Consider the following 23,066-nt stretch of genomic DNA (forward strand, 5'->3'; position numbering starts at 1 on the left):
ACCTTCGCCGCCGTACGGGAAAGGTTAAGCGCCTCTTCCAGGCAACGTACATATCTGACATGCTGCCTGTCTGCGGCCAGCTGGCCGAAGGATTTGTCACTTTTCACTCTTTCAATCAAGAGAAAATCAGCGCTACTGTGTACACTGTGAGCGGTGAAGTAGTTATGTGTGCTTGCGGACGGCTCAGATCTCTTAAGCCTCTACGCTTCCCTACCTGAGACGTGTTCAGATGTTTATCGTCTGCAAAGCATTTCCCCCGGAGAGTGTAGACAAACTGACAGTCGGACAGGTAATGTCAAATAAGGAGTAGTAGTTTTTGCGTCAGGTGTTCACTGTTTAAGCAGCTTTTTACATGTGTTCATTTTTACCACTGTCAAGGAGGTTACGTATTGATGTCCTTCCGTCTGTCCATCTGTCCGCCTGTAACATGCTTTATATATCTTGAAAAAGTACCGGCCTAGATTGCTGTGCTATTAGCTGTGTTCCCGGTAACCGTTTATTTTGGTGACCCCATGACCTGTCCTCTAGCGCCACCATCAGGCCAAACATATCTCAAAAAGTCATGATTCCCAGTGTATTGCTGTGCAAATTAATGCAATGGGAGACCGTTGCGCCTTGGCAGGGGTCTGCACTCTACTGAATGCATTGTTTCTGGTTGTACATTGGGGTCCAAAAGTCTGAGACCACAAGTGAAAATGCTTCTATTTTGCATTCTGTTCTAATTGAATACAAACTTTGTCATTCCTAATTATATGATCAGCGTAACAATTTGAGTGAAAAGTTGGCATTCAAAAAATGGCATTCATTTCAGAATTTTGTAGTATTTGGTATGTCCCCCTTTTGGTTTAATGGCAATGTTCACTCAAGCTGGCATGCACTCCTGATGATTCGTGTTATCCCAGCATTATTTGACAATGTTCCAAAGAACATTTTGTGATGTTACTGAATGCTTGGCTTTTGTCAGTGCCCCCGTAAATGTTCAATGGGGTTGAGTTCAGGTGATTGTGGATTGTGAAGCACTCCTTGCTCTTCTATGGTCTTTGAGTAGTTCTTGCAAAGCCTTGAAGTGACTTTAATTTGTATCATTTTTTTCTAAATCCAAAAATTTGTGAAGAAAGAAGAAAAATTACATCCCAGATTTTCAATGTGGTCTCAGACTTTTCCACCCTACTGTATGTCCTTTATTAGTTTAATGAAGTAGGTTACCAAGTAAAAATGGCTTTAACTTGTTGTTTTCGTTTTGCATGAAAGATCAGATAACAGTGTACAGACACACCCATGACATGGCAGGGGTTTCAGGAAGGCAAATTCAGGTGCTCTTGACTGTAGTGACCAGCCCACCATTACTGGGCACTCACATGTGGCGGTAGGACTTGTGTATTCTGTGTGCATGGGTGCAGGTTAGATGCAGTAGTCTGTGTGCATGGGTGCAGATCAGGTGCAGTAGTCTGTGTGCATGGGTGCAGGTTAAATGCAGTAGTCTGTGTCCATGGGTGCAGGTTAAATGCAGTAGTCTGTGTGCATGGGTGCAGATCAGGGGCAGTAGTCTGTGTGCATGGGTGCAGCTTAGATGCAATAGTCTGTGTGCATGGGTGCAGGTTAGATGCAGTAGTCTGTGTGCATGGGTGCAGGTTAAATGCAGTAGTCTGTGTGCATGGGTGCAGGTTAGATGCAGTAGTCTGTGTGCATGGGTGCAGATCAGGGGCAGTAGTCTGTGTGCATGGGTGCAGGTTAGATGCAGTAGTCTGTGTGCATGGGTGCAGATCAGGGGCAGTAGTCTGTGTGCATGGGTGCAGGTTAGATGCAGTAGTCTGTGTGCATGGGTGCAGATCAGGGGCAGTAGTCTGTGTGCATGGGTGCAGGTTAAATGCAGTAGTCTGTGTGCATGGGTGCAGATCAGGGGCAGTAGTCTGTGTGCATGGGTGCAGGTTAGATGCAGTAGTCTGTGTGCATGGGTGCAGATCAGGGGCAGTAGTCTGTGTGCATGGGTGAAGGTCAGGTGCAGTATCCTGTATCCCCCATAATGTAAGAAGAACGCCTGTTAATTGTTACAAGAAAAATGGCTTTAACTTGTTGTTTTCGTTTTGCATGAAAGATGAGATAACAGTGTACAGACACACCCATGACATGGCAGGGGTTTCAGGAAGGCAAATTCAGGTGCTCTTGACTGTAGTGACCAGCCCACCATTACTGGGCACTCACATGTGGCAGTAGGACTTGTGTATTCTGTGTGCATGGGTGCAGGTTAGATGCAGTAGTCTGTGTGCATGGGTGCAGATCAGGTGCAGTAGTCTGTGTGCATGGGTGCAGGTTAAATGCAGTAGTCTGTGTCCATGGGTGCAGGTTAAATGCAGTAGTCTGTGTGCATGGGTGCAGATCAGGGGCAGTAGTCTGTGTGCATGGGTGCAGGTTAAATGCAGTAGTCTGTGTGCATGGGTGCAGGTTAGATGCAGTAGTCTGTGTGCATGGGTGCAGGTTAGATGCAGTAGTCTGTGTGCATGGGTGCAGATCAGGGGCAGTAGTCTGTGTGCATGGGTGCAGGTTAGATGCAGTAGTCTGTGTGCATGGGTGCAGATCAGGGGCAGTAGTCTGTGTGCATGGGTGAAGGTCAGGTGCAGTATCCTGTATCCCCCATAATGTAAGAAGAACGATTGTTGATTCCAAAACGGATAAAAAATATTTTTTCTTTTTTTTTAATGGCAGCTGCAGTTCCAGCTGCAGTTTGTATTTCTTGGCATTGAATTCTAGAATTTACATATAAATTGGTCTGAAAAAGATTTATTCTTTTAAATTCTTCATGTTCATCCCACCAGAGAACTTTTTTTTTTAGACAACAAAGCCTTTCTCAAGTTGACATTGATTTTCCAGATGGAATTGTTTTTCATCCTTTTCCTTTCACAAACTACAAATCCATTGAGGTAGCAGAGGACTACAGATCCCTTGAGATATCACAGCTCATCACAAAGGCGGTTTATATGACACATGTAGTAAGGCTGCGTAAATGCTAAAGAGCTGAAATATTGCCATGAGAAGGCACTACACAGGCAGTCTACTGCTCGCTCTATTCTGAATTGATTTCACAACAGAGGAAGCAAGGTCATTTTGGGATGTGCTGGTCGCCTAGGGAATTCAGTTCTGACATGCTTGTGGGGCGAAATTGCTGTACTATTTCTTCTGAATTTGTGCGCGCACCTAAACTCAGGTAGCAGGACAGAAGTAAACATGCCAACAGATAATGTTCATGATTTTTGTTTTGTATTGCGCAGTTACCAGTCACGCTTTTTGTATGAATTTATGGCAGTACATTCTGAATAATGGTAGACTGAGCTCAGGACATTTTTCAAAATTGGATAATGTCAAACCTCTTTCTTTTTTGCAGATACAGCAGTGACATGAGAACCACATCAATACAGACGAAAGTAAACATAAATAATTCCAAATCTTACCAAACATACATTCTTACCTGTGCTTTACTTAACCTGTACAGATGGAAAGGTAAAATATATACATATTGGGACATTCAGATTAATATCCAGGCCTTTATCTGATAAAGTCTCAAGTTAGAATATACAGGCAAAAATGCAACAGACCGTAATGAGTTACAGTATATTATATCAGGGTAGGAAAGAAATTAGATTATTTATTTACTGGAAATCCTCTAGTTGCAAAACAGCTTCTGTTGTATGTACATGATGAATTGTTATGGCCTGGAATAAGCCAAACTGCCAGTGAATTTAAAAAAATAAGGCAAAAATGAAAAAAAAAAAAAAAAGAGTTATCCTTGGCAATGCCGCAATGAATGGTCATTATGACCTTGTCCAATCCAAAACCAATTAATATGCTGGATGAGTGAGGAAATGTGCTGTTCTGCTGTTCTCGCTTTAAACTTATTCACTTCAGTGATTTTACTTCACTGAAGCTGGTATTTTATAATAAACGGAGTAAAAATGAGAGAGATTGTTCCATCGCTTTTTATTTTGTGTTCTTTTAGTTAACTAATCTGCTGCTGTTAGATATTTTAAAGAGGAGGGGTAGCTGTGTAGTTTTTGGATTGTGACTATCTTGCTTCCATTTCCCCATACCCTGGAGTGGGTTTTTGGTTGATTCTTTATCTTTTTATTATTAAAAGCATTTGTTTGAGTTTTTTGCAATCACAGAATTTTAACAAACTGTTAACTTTTCTTTATTATGTGATTATTTGCCCTCTTAAGCAGTGTTATGTCGGAAAGTGCTTTGCATGCCATGAGGAATATATTGCGTACATAAACAGGTAAAAAAAAAACAAGATAAAGGTTTGTGAAAGTGTGGACACATGGCCACTAAAACTAACCCATTTTTTAGATAATAAAGAATTGAAGAAAATGATAATGTGCCAAACCTGCATTGTGGTAATTTAACACATTTTTGTTAACTGTTCAAATTAAAGACTGAGGTGAATCAATAGGCTCATAATTGCTTCGCAAACGATAAAGACGAACCAAACCTCTACTGTTAGCACAATACAGGTTTGGCCCATTGCCGCTAACAATGCAATTTAACAATGCAAACATGGGACTTTTATTATTTATGGCATGCATAGCTTTTTCTGACATAATGTGGCTTTAGAGAGTAAATAATCCCTGAAATCATGAAAAGTGTAATTAAAAAATAACAGCTTATTAAAATTCTGGGATTTCAGGTTGTGGTTGGAATGAAAATCAGCATACACAGGGGTCCCCCAGGACCGAGTTTGACTGTCACAGTGTTAGAGCAGTGGACCTCACCACTGGTCCTGGAGAGCCGCAGGGTGTGCTGGCTTCTGTTTTTGCCTTCATATCAGCAACCAATTCCGACCCAAGAAACGGGTGAGGCAAGTTGACTGTGTAATTAACTGCTTTAATTGATCGATTAAGTGCTGAGTAACAGCAAAAGCCAGCACGCCCTGTGGCTCTCCAGGACCAGGAGAGAGGACCACTGGTGTTAGACGAGGGGTGCACAACTCCGGTCCTGGAGGGCTGTTCTGCCTGCTGGTTTTCGTTCCAACCACTTACTTTCATTTTAGTTTTCTGACAGCTCTATAGTTTATTCTGGTTCACTCATGTACTGGATCACGGTGAAATCTTTAAGATACACCTGCAGTCTGTGGCTGTAGCTGGTGCTTCTACAAATGACCGAGACGCAGTACGATTGAGCAAATTAAGTAATTAAATAAATAAATGTACACTAGGTAAGATTTTTGCGTTGTTACATTGTTACAAGACCATTGTAAACCCCTTCCTATCATTGAAAAAGGCTCACTGACATGTTGACTCTGTTATGTTCCTGTGTTCTGTCCTGTGTTAGTTCATCTTAGTTTTGTGGCGCCCCGTGGGGAGAGAGAGGCAGAGAGAGCAAGAGTAGATCAAAAAATAATATTTTAATTATTTCTCACGTGCCTTCAGGGCACTTTCACAAAGTTCCAACAAAACAGTTTTCTCAGAAAACGGGAAAAAAAATAACCGGCCAAAAAATTAGGTACACCGGTCCGTCGGTGACTGTGGGTGGTCCGTTCCGCCTTCGCCTTTCTGTAGGGCCTCCGAAGACCGGCGGTTCCTCCGTGGTGTCGTTGCTTGTTTCTAATGGCTGCTTTCCAACTCACTGGGCTTCGCCTCCGTCTCCCTCCGTACTCAGCCCCGCTCTGTGGTTGCGCCCCATCTTTTGTACGGCCTCTCGCTCTTCCTTGGAGTCAGTCTGGCTGCGCCTGTCCAATTAGAAATGTTAATAATTTCTAGCTCGCATTCCTCACGCGTCTTTTCTCCGTGTCGCTGGCCATGGTGCTGATTCTCCCCGCCGGCTCTCTCTCCTCGGTGCGGCTCTGTTAGATACGAACAGGGGAAATTACGAACGAACACGTGGTTAAAGATCTTTCCCAGTGCTTGGCGCCGGCGCACGGGCCGTTCCACTCCAGTGGTGTACCGATTCCTGATCGGGCCACCACATTTCCTCCCCCTCAGCTCCACGCCCTCGGCGGGAGCGTCACCAAAGAAGCCCTCGTTCATTCGGGACAGGGCGTCTGCGTTCCCTTGGAGTCTCCCAGCTCGGTGTTCCACCGTGAATTTAAAACTTTGGAGTTCTAAAAACCATCGGGTCACCCGGGCGTTAGTGTCCTTACACCGGTACATCCATTGTAGTGGGGCATGGTCGGTTATAAGGATAAACTCCCTCCCCACAAGATAGTACTTAAGTTTCCCGACCGCCCACCTTATGGCCAGGCACTCCTTCTCCACCGTGCTATAGTTCCTCTCGTGTTTCAACAATTTCCTGCTGATGTATGTAATTGGATGCTCTGTTGCGTCCTGGATTTGGGAGAGGACGGCACCGAGTCCGGTCTCGGAGGCGTCGGTCTGTAAAACAAATTTTTGTGAGAAGTTAGGGGTGGTTAATACGGGTTCATTCCCCAAGGTGGCTCTCAGGTCTAGGAAGGCGCGGTCGGCTTCTTCGGTCCATGTTATCGTGTGCCGGTGGTCCTTCCTTGTCAGCTCGTGAAGGGGGGCCGCTCTGGTGGCAAAGTCAGGTATAAACTGCCTATAGTACCCCACTAGGCCCAGGAATGTGCGCACTTGCCTTTTTGTGATGGGTCGGGGCCAGTTTGTTATTCCATTCACCTTTTGGCTCTGGGGTCGGACGCACCCTCGTCCCACAGTGTGGCCCAGGTAGTCGGCCTCCTCCAGGCCCAGGCGACACTTCGCCGGTTTAGCTGTCAGGCCGGCCTCCCGGAGCGCTCCGAGCACTGCCTTCAGCCTCCTGAGGTGGTTCTCCCAATCAGCGCTGTGGATCACAATATCATCAAGGTAGGCGGCAGCATACTCCCTGTGGGGCCTCAGTAGGTTGTCCATTAGCCTCTGGAAGGTGGCGGGGGCTCCATGCACTCCAAAGGGCAAGACCCGATACTGGAACAGGCCATCCGGGGTGGCGAAGGCCGTCTTCTCTCTCGCCTGTGGGGTCAAAGGTACCTGCCAGTACCCCCGGGTGAGGTCCAGGGTGCTGTTGTAGCGAGCGGGTCCCAGCCGCTCGATCAGTTCGTCCACCCGGGGCATGGGGTAGGCGTCGTACCGGGAGATTTCATTTAACCTCCGGAAGTCGTTGAACCGCCAGCTTCCGTCCGGTTTGGGGACCAACACTATCGGGCTGGACCAGGCGCTTTGTGATTCCTCTATGACCCCCAGGTCCAGCATCCTCGCCACCTCCTCCCGGATGGTCTGCCTTCGTGCCTCCGGGATCCGGTAGGGCCGCAGTCGAATCCTCCTCCCTGGCTCCGTGACGATGTTGTGGTGGACCTTTGTAGTCCGGCCCGGGAGGTGGGAGAGCACATCCCGGTGTTGGCTCACCAGCTCGCGGAGGTCTTGTCGTTGTCGGTCCGTCAGCAGGTCTCCAGTGGCCACTTCCGGGGTTCCAGTGACGCCACCTGTGGTTAAGCAGAGGGGAGCAGGGTCGTGCACGGGTTCGTGCCACCTCTTTAGCAGGTTGATGTGGTAATTTTGGAGCTGGTGTCTCCGGCCCACCTGTCTTACCATGTAATTTACGGGGCCGACCTTGGCTACGACCTCGTAGGGGCCATGCCATTTGGCCAGAAACTTGCACTCGTTAGTGGGGATCAGCACCATGACCTTATCCCCCGGTTGGAATTCCCTCACCTGGGCTTTTCTGTTGTACAGTCGAGCCTGCTCCTTTTGAGCCTGTTGCATGTGTTCCCGGACCATGGGCCAGATCCTTGCCATCCGCTGGTCCATAGCCTCCACATGCTCCAGGAGGGTGCGTTGTCGGGATGGCTGCTGCTCCCAGGCCTCCTTGGCGAGGTCCAGTAGCCCTCAGGGACGTCTCCCATACAGCAATTCGAAGGGTGCGTACCCCGTGGACGCCTGCGGAACCTCACGGATGGAGAATAACAGGTAAGGTAATAAACGGTCCCAGTCCTTACCGTCCGTTGTGATCATTTTTCTTAGCATCGACTTGAGGGTTTTGTTAAACCGTTCCACCAGCCCGTCGGTCTGGGGGTGGTAGACGGATGTCTTCACTTGCCGGACCCGGAGCAGGCGGCACATCTCCCTCATCACGCCCGACATGAAGCACGTCCCCTGGTCCGTCAGGACCTCTTCCGCGATCCCCACTCGGCTGAAGAGGAGGAACAACTCCCTCGCGATGCTCTTCCCCGTCGCGGCCCGTAAGGGTACGGCCTCCGGGTACCGGGTGGCGTAGTCGACGATCACCAAGATGTACCGGTGACCCCGGCTGGACTTGGGTAGGGGCCCCACTATGTCCATCGCAATTCGGCGGAAGGGCACATCTATAATGGGGAGAGGGATTAGTGGATTGCGATACGTCACCCGGGGGCTGTGAAGTTGACACTCCGCGCACTGTCGGCAGTAGTCCTCCACAGCCCGTTTGATGCCAGGCCAGTAAAAGCGAGATAGGATTCGCTCATAGGTCTTCTCCCTTCCCAGGTGGGCCCCCAACAAGTGGGTGTGGGCGAGGTAGAGCACCTTGGAGGTGTGGGTCTGAGGTACTAGAAGCTGGTCCAGCTCTCCCGGGTCACTGTTGCAGGTTCGATATAACAAGTTATTTTTTACTTTAAAATACGGGTAGGCCGGTCTACTCACCCCTCCTTGTGGGACGCCCTCAATGTACGCGGCGGCTCTCCAGGCCTGGGCGAGGAGGGGGTCTTGCAGCTGGGCGGAGCCGAAGTCCGTTGGGGCCCTCTCGAGTTCGGGCTGGAACTCCGAAAACCCCCCCGTGCTACCCCCTTCCCCCTCCCGGGGTGGTGGTGGGTCCGGTCGCTCCGGGGCTGTATCCGTGCTCTCCGAAGGGGGTTGCGTTGTCTGTCTCCTCCCTCCTTGGGGTGGGGTCTCCTCCTCCTCACTCTCCCTGGCGGGGGCTACCCAAACCGGGTGTGGTTCCTTGTGGCCCTTCCGGCGGGGTCGGGGGTTGGGGCCGGGCCTCTCAGGGGTCGCCCTCTCATTCCAATAGCTGAGAAAGAGGGGGCAGTCTCTTCCCAGCAGCACCTCCACTGGGAGGCTCTCGACCACTCCCACCTTTCCCGTGAACTTGCCTCTAGGGGTGATGATGGTCACCTCGGCGATGGGGTAGCTCCGTACATCGCCGTGGATACAGGTGACGGCGATGTCTTCTCCCCTTCTCCCCCCTGCTAGGGTTGGCCTCACCAAGGTAATCGCGCTCCCCGAGTCTAGTAAGGCCTCCGCGTCTTGACCCCCGATCCGGACGGGTAGCCTAGGGGCGGCAGTGCCCTTGTGGGCCCAGCAGGTGGTGAGGTAGTGGCAGGGTCAGCCCGTCTCAGGTGCAGTGGCCATGGACTCCTCCCTCCCTGGGCAATCCCGGCTCAGGTGGCCCTCCCGGCCACAGGCGAAGCACCGTCTGGTCTCCCTCCGTCTGAGTCCCTCCTCCCTGTCGTCCGCTCTCCACCGTGGCCTGGTTTGTGGCTCCGGTCGGACAGTGATTGGGGTTCTTCGTGGGCTTTCCGTTTTTGTCCCCCTGGCCATCTCTTGTGCCACCTGGTGGTTCTCCAGGAGGTTGACCAGGGCATCGATGGAGCGGGGCCCCTGCTGGGCCACATATTTCTTGACGTCCGAGGCCAGGGCTCGGACGCAGCGGTCCAACACCACCCGGTCGAGCAGGGGCGGCCCGTCGCCCTCGACTAGCCAACTTTTGGTTAGCCTCCCCAGGCTCATCACCTGTCCTCGCGCCGGGAGGGCGGGGTCATAGGCCCATTGGTGGAACCGCTGTGCCCTGGCGGGGAGGCTGTAACCATACTGGGCTAAGATGGTAGCTTTTAGGGTGGGGTAGTCGTGGGCTTCGGCTGGAGGCAGCCCCCGGTAAGCCTTCTGGGCCTCCCCGCTGAGGAATGGGGCCAGGAGGGAGCCCCAGGTGCCTTGAGGCCATTTCTCCAGGTAAGCCGCCCTCTCGAAGGTTTCGAGGTAGGCCTCAATTTCGTCATCAGGGGTCTGCTTCAGCCCCGCTCTGTGGTTGCGCCCCGTCTTTTGTACGGCCTCTCGCACTTCCTTGGAGTCAGTCCGGCTGCGCCTGTCCAATTAGAAATGTTAATCATTTCTAGCTCGCATTCCTCATGCGTCTTTTCTCCGTGTCGCTGGCCATGGTGCTGATTCTCCCCGCCGGCTCTCTCTCCTCGGTGCGGCTCTGTTAGATACGAACAGGGGAAATACACGTGGTTAAAGATCTTTCCCAGTGCTTGGCGCCGGCGCACGGGCCGTTCCACTCCAGTGGTGTACCGATTCCTGATCGGGCCACCACAGTTTATTATCATTATTCTTGTAATTTATTATTTTTCATATTTCATGTCTGGTGTTCTGTTCATATTCATTAGTCTTTGCACTCGTCTTCCCCTGTGATGTCTGAGTCTGAATGTTTACTAGCCCAGTCACTCCCTTGTCTGCGTGCCCCACTATTCGGGTGTTTACGGTAGTGGCGGGGTTCAACCGTCCTTCCAATCTTACATTCCTTACTTCCTGCTTTCTCTCCATTTCATGTTTGTACATAGCACTAATATACTAATACCAACTAACATAGAAGTTGTACAGTACTAATTATACTAACACACTAATATGTTTGTCAAACTAACGAACTAACATTCACTAGTTTTGGGTAATTTAAATCACTTAACTAATTTACTAACGCATCTCCAGTTTCAATTCTGTTCTGTAACTCTGCCTCCCTATTCTATCACTGATTACTTGCTTAGTTTCAGCAAAGTATCCGCACCTGTCTCTCTGTATCTCTGCATCTCCTGATTCTCTGCAATTGTCTGCTCTCTAGTCCGGAGCCGTTTTGTCTTTGTGAGTCCAGTCCACGTTTTCCCCTCGTTATTGTCCTATTACCTATAACCCTAACCCTAACCCTAACCCTAACCCATTCCCTATTGTCCTATTCATGTGTCTCCCCTGATGTTTATTTGTTACACCGCCCTCACTCCCATGCCCCGCCTAGTTTGTCTCATTCCCCTGTGTATTTATACCTGTCCTTTTCAATTGCACACTGCTAGTTCGTCTTGTCCTGTCTTTTGAGTCCCAAGCCCTGTATTCCTTCCCCCGGTTCTAGCCTCCTTGTTCCCAAGTCCTTGCCCTTGTTTTTTCAGAATTTCCGGTTTTGACCCCTGCCTGCTTCCCTGGACTCTTCTTTGCTTGTTGAATATTTGTACCTCTGCCTTTTTGGACTGACCCCCAGATTTTTGACCCTGGCCTGTTTTTTGCCTATTTTGAAATTAAACCTGCCATTTTTCTGCACCACTGTCTGCTTTTGGTTCCTCTGTTCCCCCCGGCATAACAGACTCACCCTCTGCCTGTGTTTATAGTCCTTAAATTCGGGTTTCTAAATATACAGTTGACGGCCCGACACTACGTACCGAAACATTGGATAACTGTAAAATAATTCAACCTCATTGGTTTAAAATTGGTTCTAATTGCCACAGCCGATGGCGTTTCAATGTCAGCGCGTTTACAGGGAAGGGGGAGGGATAAACAGTGTTGTGGTTTGAAGGTGTTTGTTGCTGCAATTCCTCTCTTATCCATTAGAAGTCTGAAATTACCTATTGTACCTTTAAGGGCAGAAGTTGCCACAAAGTCCTGAAACGGATCTGCCCCTGCTGTGCACCATTAGTCCTTCTTGGATTTCATTTTGGTAATATTTTCTCTCCCTCGTGATTGGTGCAGGGCTGGATTCCGTCGAGCCCCGGGAGGGGGCGCAGGGTGACCCCGCTGCTCCGCTGCCCCTGCCGCTGAACTACCGTGTACTGTACGCCGAGTCGCTCTTCCTGACGGAGGCGGGCGGGGAGGAGCAGCCCAACTCCACCCTGCCGAGCCCCAGGCAGGCCCTGGTGCTGCTGCGCTCCGGCCCGAATCCCGCCGTCTCCGTGGGCTACGGCCCGCTGAGCGCCGAAGCCCCCGTTCCCCCGGAGCTGGTCCTGGCCCGGAGGCTCCGCCCGTTGGTGCTGGCGCGGCGCGTGCTGTCGACCGTGCCCATGGTGCGCGTGCTGTTCTACGCCGCGGAGAGGCGGGGCCCAGGGGCCAGGGGCGGGGCCCAGGAGGAGGAGGAGGAGCTGTGCGTGACGCTGTACGGAGTCGCCGGGGCTCAGGAGACGCGGGGCGGCTGCTCGCTGCCGGGAGGGGCGGGGCTCTGCCTGGCTGAACTGGAGCCCGCCCCCGCCTGGTTCCGCCCCCTGGGCGGGGCCTCCAGCCGCGAGAGGCAGGATCAGAAGGAGGGCGGCGCCGGGGTCTTGGAGCTGTACTACCGGGCCCGTCCCATTGGCCCGCGAGGCCGGTGCACTCCTGAGGACAGCCCGGTGGGCGGGGCTAAGGCAGGTGACGCCCCCGAGGGCAGGGCTAAGGCAGGCGACGCCCCCACGGCCGCGCCCAGGAAGAGGATCGGCAGCGTGCGCCTGCTCAAGGTCCCTCCGGGCCCCGCCCCCCTGTCCCGCCTCAGGCTGGGGGGCGGGGTGGTGGTGCAGACCTCACCCAATGCGGTGAAGAACACAGAGCCCGCCACCTTCATCGTCTCTGTGAGCAGCGCTTCTCCGCTCACCCGCTTCACCCTCAGGTAACGCTCCCTGTCCTCACTCCCTCCGTCCCAACCACCTTTCCGATGAAGCCTTTCAGTCCCGAGCTCAACATGAAGTCAAGACATGCTGGTTAGGGACTGCAGATTAAACAAAATTAGCTAATTTGCTAACTCTGGCCCATTTTCATTGATGTGAAAACTGAAAATGTTGATGAATGCGCACTGTCCCTGATAAATACTAATAAATAAATAAAATAAAAAAGAAGTGGCTCCACCCAACTCCCAAGAGGTTTTGGTTAGGTTGAGGCTGAAAACAATAGTATAACAGTAATTTTGATCAGTTGAAAAGGTATCAGGTAGAGAGTTCCATATGGTTTCACAATTTTATGGTAGTTACGCTTGAGTGCCATAATACTTTTGGCACTGAAAGAGTTAATGGTTCTGATTCACCCATTCATACACACACTCAAGCACTACTGCCGTGCAAGGCACCGACCAGCTCGTCAGGAGTAATTGTGGGGTTAGGTGTCTTGCTCAGGGACACCTCGACACAGCCAGGGCCAGGGATCGATCCGGCAACCTTCCGACCAACAACCTTCTGGCTGCCAGACGCCCGCTTTTATCGTCTCAGCTGTCGAAAGGGAACGGGGAACAGTCCTCCGCACACAGAATATTTGCTCTAATAACTTTGTTGCTGCACCTTGCTGGTTGAAACGGTGCAGAAATGAACTTATTGGAGCAAAAAATCCAGGGCGTGGACATCTTTTTCCTGTTCCCTGAAAGTTGCAGTTTTGTCCCACTCCTGTACCCTACTTGGGTTCGAAGTGCACAGCACTCACTTTGCTTCAGATATGAAAGGGAGTCTTTCTGCTGAGCTTAGCACGGTTAAGTGCAATGACATTTCACAGGCAGGGCGATTTACCCTCGAACATTTATAAACCTTAGCAGCTATTGACCTAGTGTGCGCTAATCACACAATGCTTCCAGGATTCACTGACAAAGTTGTTGACGTTTTACAGTCAATATAAAATGCATTTGGAGCCCGAATTTAGTAATGCGTGACGGATCCCATTCATCTCCCTGCTGAAAAAAAACAGCTCGACCAGTTCAGACCAGCTCACAGCTTAACATGGTTTAGCTAGTTGACCAATTCAGACCAACCCCCAACTCGACATGATTTGAACAACTAAAGCTATGTTTTAAAACAGCTGAAATAAGCTACCAACACTAGCTGGTTGACCAACTCATACCCACAACTAGAGCAGCTTTTTTTCAAGCTGGTTGAGCTGGCATAGCTGGGTTTTTGCAGCAGGGATAGTAAACTGAACTTTCCTAGTTACTCTTCTGAAAAGCTGCATGCAGTAGCACGTGCAGATTTAAGGTGAATCGATAAGGTGCAGAAAATGCACTTACCGGATGAAAACCAGGCCGTTTCCTGCCGGGATGAATCAGGCCGCTTTCGTCACTGCACACCGACTGTTTATCTTTCTAAATGTCTGGGGGATCCAGGACTCTAGCTGGGAAATTACTCATTTCAAATAGAGCGAGTGGCTTATTGCGAGTCAGCAGTCTTAAGCATAAACTCAGTGTTTGTACATTTTCCTTTACTTTAATGCTCACTGTATTGAAAATTGTTTTTATTTACATTTAAATAACCCATAAATGTTTGGAGGTAATCAAATAATATGAATTATAAGGGCAGTGTCCTTATTTGTTTTTAATAAAAAGCTAAGGGCCTCTGTTCCTCTCCCAGAGGACTGGGAAGACTTGGGCTCTGTTGACTGGCTCCTCTCTATTTATCCAATTTCCGTGTAGATTATGAATCATGACTGAACAGCCAGTTTAGACTGAAATTCTATATAAAAATAAAAGGGTCGGGCTCAGTAATTTATCTTTTTAAGCCTCGAACAAGGAGAACATTGAGTGTATACACCCTGCTGGAGAAAAAGCTCAATCTAGGTTTTGAAACAGCTGGTAGCTGGTTAACCAGTTCAGACTAGCACCCAGCTCAACCTGGTTCAGCTGGTTGACCAGTTCAGACTAGCTCCCAGCTCAACCTGGTTCAGCTGGTTGACCAGTTCAGACCAGCTCCCAGCTTGACTTTGTTTGACCAGCTTAAGCTATGTTTTGAAACAGTTGGTAGCTGGTTGATCAGTTCAGGCCAGCTCCCAGTTCGACATGGTTCAGCTGGTTGACCAGTTCAGACCAGCTCCCAGCTCAACATGGTTTAGCTGGTTGACCAGTTCAGACCAGCTCAAGCTATGTTTTGAAGCTCAAACTAGCTACCAGCACAACCAAGCTAGACCAGCCTTATGACCAACTTGGCCATGCTGGTTGACCAGCTCCTACCCCGCTAGACCAGCTTATGATCAGCTCAACCTGGCACAGAACACATGCGCACACACACACACACACACACACACACACACACACACGCACAGACACAGCCAGTGTGTGTGTATGTGGTTCCGGTTAATCTTTGTCCCATATCTCATGTTGCATGACTTGGGTTTCTAATGTCATATTTTGTTTGGATATGTGGAAGAAGAACATATTTTTGTCTGGCTTTAATCATTAATTAATACTCACCATTAATTCAAATTGCCACTTCAGTGCTCTCGCGCCTGTTTTCAGCACATTAAGACACACAGTTACTCTGTGTCTCCAGCAGTAATGGCCGAAAATAAACTCAGTGTTTGTACAGCCGTGCACTTCCGTATTTCCACAATCTCACAGCTCTCTGGAAAACACATAAATTGTATCTAATGAAAACTCAATAGCTTCATGTTTATCACTGTTAGTGCACAGTAAATGAAATTGTGTACGTTTAATAAGGTAAGACAGGCACTTAAACTCTGGGAGCAAGATTTATAAATGTGTCAAGGCTTGGTTTCCAGTTTTGTTGTTGTTTTTTTCTTTATTTTACCAGATCATGCACTGTGTGACTATGTTTCAGCCACCGTTAAGCAAAGCTTTCAGTTAAAGGGCCAATGCTGTAATGAAGGTGTATTGGTCGGCTGATCATTCAGACTGAGCTTCAGGGCATTAAATTCACCAGAGCTCAAATACTGTGTACAATAAGCCTTTTTTTATTTTTATAAAACTGCAGGACAGTGTACCTGAAAGAATTGATGCAGTTTTGAAGGTGGAGGGTGGTTAAAACATTGATTTGTTTAGTTTTTAACTGTACACAGCTCTTAATTAAAAAAAATATATTTCAATATTTAGAAACTTTTAATGTAATTTATTTTGCAAAGCATCTTCGCTTTCAGGATTTTTTACATGTACCGAAGACTTTTGCACCGTACTGTATATCGTAAGATTTATTTGCTAACAAGCTGGAGAGGTACTGTGACTGCATGCACTCACTAGCACTTTATTAGGAACCATTTTACCTTATTACACCACATCATAACTCTAAATAAGTCTACTAGATACCTAATAAAGTGCTTGTTGAGTGTATATTACCAGGGCATTTGCATCAAAAGCCTTGCTTCTATACTACATAAAACTTGTTGCAAAAAGAGGACCCTTTTAGTCTGCACAACTGGCCTTAAGCCCAGTTAGCCTTACCTGGGAACATTCTGTTCAGTCAGTTACGTTACAGTTAGGATGCAGACTAATCTGTCCGTTTGTGAAAACGCTAAATACAACTTATTACAGTGAAGCTTTGTGAATGAAATTAGAGGTCTAGAGATTTATTTTTGGGCAGCTGGGGACTGGGTGGGCTGGGGTGGGCTTTGCTGTTGTGTGGCTGAACCACAAACTAAATACTTTCCCCCACACTGGTTATATGTACTTAAAATATGAATCCTGTGACCTTTTGTGCTGTGTGTGTGTGTATTTATGGGTGATCTGGCTTTTGATATGTAATGCTAGCAGAATCATATAGTATTCATGGAGGTGTCCTGCTAACACAACTGAGGTTAATGCACACCGCTCTGTTCGGTATAATTGAAATATATTAAATAAAATATGTACATTTGGAAGCTTTGTTTTTTTAAATCTCAGAGGTCAACTCCATCCTGTTGCTTTCAAGGGCACCTATGCTGATAATACTGGACTGCCTCAGTACTTAAGCTTATAGAGTACTTCACAGCACTCCACAAACACAAATCTCCCTGGCAACGGGAAACTCCTCCCTATTTGAGCTGAATGTACCTCCTGTTCAGCCAATGAAAACTCCCAGCACTATTTGCCTTTTTTCTTTTTTCCCTCAGTACAAAATGCTCTGTGCACTTTAATGTGTGTCTAAAGCAACAGATGGCACCATCTGGCCATGCGTGCATGTGGACGCAATGCGCAACATGCTGGCATCAGGCACTGACGTGACATACTGACATATTGAGATCATATACTGACATACTGACCCTGCTTCCATGCGCTGTCGGATCTGCAGTCTATTCCAGTCTTGCCAACATGGTTGAACGAAACAAAGTCCTCCATGAACTGTAAGAAATGTCATATAATAAAGCCATATGGCAACCACAAATGTATAACACACAACATTCTTTTAGAAGGATAGGAGAGCAGCATAAATTTTCCTGTGGCATTTGCAACCCCCAGAAATAGCCAGACATTGCTTGCTCTAACTAGCCAGTCTAGAATGTAAACAGTCTGACCGGAACTCGCAGCCTCACAGAACCTTTCTTTCAATTGTCCGACCACTAAGTGTGAACGTGAATGAGACAGGCGGCCGAGGTGCGATGGATTCCCAACTCTGAGAAAACGACCCGGAATCACCTGAAAGCAGGCTGTGGTCCCACATTGACTTAACATACTGACATACATACTGACATCCTATACTGATGCAGTGAGATAATAATAATAATAATAATAATAATAATAATAATAATAATAATACATATAATTTATTATGCGCCTTTCATTTCAAATAAAATCTCAAGGCGCTACAGAAAAGAGGAACTAACTAACACTGAGGTCATAATCCTGATACACTGAGAACACACTAACACACTGAGTTCACATACTGATACACTGAGAACACATTGACACACTGAGTTCACACACTGATACACTGAGAACACACTGACACACTGAGTTCACACACTGATACACTGAGAACACACTGACACACTGAGTTCACATACTGATACACTGAGAACACATTGAGACACTGAGTCCACATACCGATACACCGAGAACACACTGAGACACTGAGTTCACATACTGATACACTGAGAACACACTCAGACACTGAGTTCACATACTGATACACTGAGAACACATTGACACACTGAGTTCACATACTGATACACTGAGAACACATTGAGACACTGAGTCCACATACCGATACACCGAGAACACACTGAGACACTGAGTTCACATACTGATACACTGAGAACACACTCAGACACTGAGTTCACATACTGATACACTGAGAACACATTGACACACTGAGTTCACATACTGATACACTGAGAACACATTGACACACTGAGTTCACATACCGATACACCGTGAACACACTGAGACACTGAGTTCACACACTGATACACTGATAACACACTGACACACTGTGTTCACATACTGGTACACTGAGAACACATTGACACACTGAGTTCACATACTGATACACTGAGAACACACTGAGACACTGAGTCCACATACCGATACACCGAGAACACACTGAGACACTGAGTTCACACACTGATACACTGAGAACACACTGGCACACTGTGTTCTCATACTGATACACTGAGAACACATTGACACACTGAGTTCACATACTGATACACTGAGAACACACTGAGACACTGAGTTCACATACTGATACACTGAGAACACATTGACACACTGAGTTCACATACTGATACACTGAGAACACATTGACACACTGAGTTCACATACCGATACACCGAGAACACACTGAGACACTGAGTTCACACACTGATACACTGAGAACACACTGACACACTGTGTTCACATACTGGTACACTGAGAACACATTGACACACTGAGTTCACATACTGATACACTGAGAACACACTGAGACACTGAGTCCACATACCGATACATCGAGAACACACTGAGACACTGAGTTCACACACTGATACACTGAGAACACACTGACACACTGTGTTCTCATACTGATACACTGAGAACACATTGACACACTGAGTTCACATACTGATACACTGAGAACACACTGAGACACTGAGTTCACATACTGATACACTGAGAACACATTGACACACTGAGTTCACATACTGATACACAGAGAACACACTGAGACACTGAGTTCACATACTGATACACTGAGAACACTCTGACACACTGAGTTCACACACTGATATACTGATCCTTGCCTGTTTAACCTGCCAATAAAGACTTTTATTGGAAACACTTTGAGTTTGCTACTGGTTCTATTGTTCTGAAGCCTGACAGCCTTTGAACAAACCATTTTGTTTCTGTGTCCCAACAGGTGGTGCTAAGATAGAAGGCATAATTAAGATATTTAGAAACAGTCCAAAACCACTGGAACCATTTCTCATTTCAAAATGTCATCTCCCTCAAAGTTGACTGTGAGCTTTGCCTAGTTTCAGATTGGGGTTAATATTCACAATGTTTCATCTTTCCCCTTGCCTAATTTGTTATTAGTACACTGCAGTTTTTGGATGGTGGAACAATTTCTGTTCTTTTGGCTCTGTGCTCCAGCACTTTATATTTGAAATGAAATAATGAATATGAGGTTAAAGTTCAGACTGTCACCATCAATTTGAGGGTATTTACATTCAGTTCAGTATCTAGTTTTGATTCTAGGCTTATGATTGGCATTGGAGTCTGTTATTGGCGTTTGTCAACATGAGGACCAGAGTTTGTGACAATGACAGTCAAGGAAGCCGTTATGATCCCCGGTGAAGCCACAATAAGATTTGCACAGCTGTTGGGCCCTTGAGCAAAGCCCTTAACCCTGCATTGCTCCAGGGGAGGATTGTCTCCTTGTTAGTCTAATACGACTGTACGTAGCTCTGGATAAGAGCATCTGCCAAACAGCATTAATTTAATGTAATGTAATGACCCGCCAACATTTTCAATGGAAACTGCGCAATAACCATACTGCAGAGCAAACCAAAGGTAATCAAACCAAACCAAACATTGTTGGATCTGAGCTTTCCCCCTTTCTCTGTGCTGTCTGTCGACACTCTAATCTACAATTTTCATTATTCTGAGATGTCTGAGATGGGGATGGGGGGATGGGGCTTGTACGTGCTTGTACACAATCCCTTGTGAATTAAGCAAAAAAAGAAACAGGCCCCTTTCAACGACCCGCTAAGAAACATGTGGCTTGGATTTAGGGAAGACCAGAGCTGGCAAGATTAATATCCTTCCAACCCCATGGCTAACGTGTCTGTTTATTGGATTTTCTTAAATACGGAAATGGGCACTGGAGAAATTACAATAACCCCCATCATCCTTCAAATCCTCCCTCTCTTGCAAAAGCAGATTAGATTCCACGGCTGTATTCTTTTTTTCTGTGTCCTTAAATGTCCTGATGTCTGAAGCAAAGGTCTATAAATCATGAATAGATTTAATAAAAAAAAGAAATGCTATTCTGCAAAATTAGCACCGAGCAGAGAGATTTTCATTTGACTCTGTTGTAAATTGCAAGCTTTAATGAGTAAAGATCACCCATTTAGCCTCACACAAGCTTCATTTCCACTGAGTTTTTTGTTGTTGCTGTAATTGATTTAGACAGAAGATAAGAGAGCCACAGGATCTCAAGGAGGAAAAGTGAAATGCAGTGGCAATCTGGAGAAAAATGACTCATGAGCACTAATTCACCATTGGGAAATTTTAGATTCTCATTTGGTTGCTAATAACATTGTGAAGAGATAGTTCCCTGGTCTGGTATCTACTAGAAACCAGGAAGCCAAACAAATTCATGTTTTCGGCGCATTGCTTACATTTCCTGTATTGTAATAGGAATCCTTCTCATTTAGGTCTTCCCTTGGTGAACAAACCTTTAAATAACTGACTAGTATTGTTAATAAATATCTAAAAACCAAAATGTATATTTGAAATAACACATTATGTTGCATCACCAATCAAAGCTCTTCACTGGCACTTTGAAATACTCCTGTTCATATATATACCTCCAACAGCTCAGGTTTCCTCCAGTGATTAACTCCAAGCTGTTATAAAACTTCTCGCCACCACAGGAGACAAGCATTGCAGATGGCAAATATCCTACCTAGTCCAGCAGCATATTCAAACTTGTTTCTGTTCGCCACAAATGTTAGCTAACGCTAGCTAACAGTTTGAAAATGTAGTGTGTGGCAAACAAAAATTGCTGCTGATGGGGAAACTGTTGATAAAAGTTGGGCTATTATAATACACTTTCATCAATGTACTGTAATTAGTTCTTACTTTTAAAAATAAATCACAGGTAAGCAATGAATCAGCTAGCTGTCATTGTTATACATAGGTCACGTCCATTTGTATTAAAAAGGTGTTGGTGGCAAACTGAATGGAATGTTCATTTACAATAGTTCCACACTATCCTATTTTCTCCAAACCATGTTCACTGCCTAGAACGCACGTCAACTTGGCATCAATGGCGTTAAAGGACAGTTTTTTTTATCTGGGTTGAACTTGCCAACCGAAGTCCTGAAGGATGCTGCAAAAAGCTTTTAACCGTACTGTTGTTTAACCAGTTTGGCCCAATTTAGCACTCGGCATGGCTCTGGTGTTGATTGAAATGCTGAAACATTTAACTGACATTTTTGACAAAAATTAGTTTGTGTTGTAAAGTAATTTAACCCCAGGAGCATACACCGTTAGCACCCATCGTCTCAGCACCCATACGGGCAGGAGCCTGTGGGGGAAAAACGCATGCATTGTTCCCAAAACAGCTGCCTTCCTGAACCCCATGTAAATCCCCTTCCTATCAGGGTGCAACATCCTTTACGGCACAGGAAGGTTTCAGGAAGCACGGCCTGTTGGGCCCAGACAAGTATGCATAAAGCATACTTTCATGACAAATTCTGTTTAGATACTATTCATGTTTGGTATTATTCTGATTGTTTCAGTGCGACTGGTGCAATGGTTTCGTTTCTGCAACAGCAAACCTTGGACATCATAATCAACCAGGAACCAAGGAGAAACTGTGTGGAGCTCTGCCCCAGTGAAAGCCATGTGCCTCATCCCCCCCTGATCAAATCTCATTTCCTGGGGAGGCCTGGCTCCAAATTCCAAATGGTTATAAAATGCCAGATGGTTCATTGGTTCATTGCGGACCCATTTGAGTGGTCAACATCAAAGGCCTGATTTTGGATTTAAGGAGACCAAACCAAGCAATCGGGGAGGATGCAATCAGACTCCCGTGCACACCGTGCACGTAACTTCTATGTACAGGGTAGGTTTTATTACCAGGTATGACCTTTAATACTCTGTAATTTGGTTTCCTTTGTAATGCTTTTATGTATATTTTATTTGGAACTAGAGTGTAATTACGTATGTAACCTGTCTGGTAAAATAAATTGTTAAAACTTGATCTGTGTGGTTTCGCTTACTGACCACTCACTGCTTGGTTACCCCCTCGAGTTGGTCTAAGGAGGATGTAAATTTACGCTTAATGTATCACGGCATATAGCACCCGTACCCCTCTGATGGTAAATCCCTCGCCTCCGCGTGGTAGTTCATTCATGTTGAGAACAGCCGTAGCTTGTTGGTCTTCTTGGGTCCCTAGGCTGTAAACAGATATACCCAAAAGAAGCTATTCCTGAGGATTGTTCAGGGAGCCCGTTACGGTACAGGATTCCTGTAGCGATCAAGTCCAAATTATAAATAAGACATCCACCAAATGTGGATAACTAATCTAAATTATTATTCTAAATGGTGTCAGATAAACGAAGGTGAATGTATTGGCCCCATTGTGGAGATTCTTGGTCAGCCCGGACCAGTAAAGAGCGGAAGGCAGAGTAGTACTACTGTCTTTGTATCGGCTGTATTGGCTGATCTAGACTCTCCGCATAGGGGCCACTAATATTTAACCCTACTAATATTCTTTCAGCAACACCAGAAGGACAAGCATGCTGATACCTTCGGCCCTCGCTAAATTCCGTTGTTGGGTTAACGTGGGGTTTTACAGTATCATAAATTGTGCCACAGCTTATAAGGCAGTTTTATACAAAAATACTGTTTAAAAGTATGAAAATATGCTACATTTTTTGTATCAGGGTTGTATCTGCTTGGAGCCCATTCACTTTGCTATCTTTGATATGAATATCTCAAAACCACTCAGAACACAGTTAGGACCTTATAATTCCAGGCCACTCACTGTAGAATAGTTATAAACATCCCTCAGTAAAAATACCATGTGATACTTAATAACCAGTTCTACCTTCACCGTGCCCTAATAGAAAATATAGAAATACAGTACAAAAGGTCTTGTTATAATGGGTATGTAGGATTTTGCAGAATGTTTCTTTTGTGAAAATACTGCACAATGTATTATTACTGACCTCAATATAGTAATCACAGTGTGTTATTGCCTCTGCTTC

At 46.7% G+C, this 23,066-nt stretch overlaps 1 protein-coding gene across 1 annotated transcript in view; it reads left to right on the plus strand.

Annotated features, from left to right (window-relative positions):
• Nucleotides 1-10,917: 10,917 nt before the first annotated feature.
• si:dkey-1d7.3 (transmembrane protein 132D) overlaps nucleotides 10,918-23,066 on the plus strand; it is a 40,842-nt gene continuing 28,693 nt past the window's right edge. The window contains exons 1-2 of the mRNA XM_061262069.1: nucleotides 10,918-10,921; nucleotides 11,697-12,579. Of these exons, the coding sequence (XP_061118053.1) occupies nucleotides 10,918-10,921; nucleotides 11,697-12,579 (887 nt within the window). The remainder of the gene's footprint in view (nucleotides 10,922-11,696; nucleotides 12,580-23,066) is intronic.

Source organism: Conger conger, chromosome 12 (genome assembly GCF_963514075.1).
Source record: "Conger conger chromosome 12, fConCon1.1, whole genome shotgun sequence".
NCBI classification, from domain to species: Eukaryota; Metazoa; Chordata; class Actinopteri; order Anguilliformes; family Congridae; genus Conger; species Conger conger.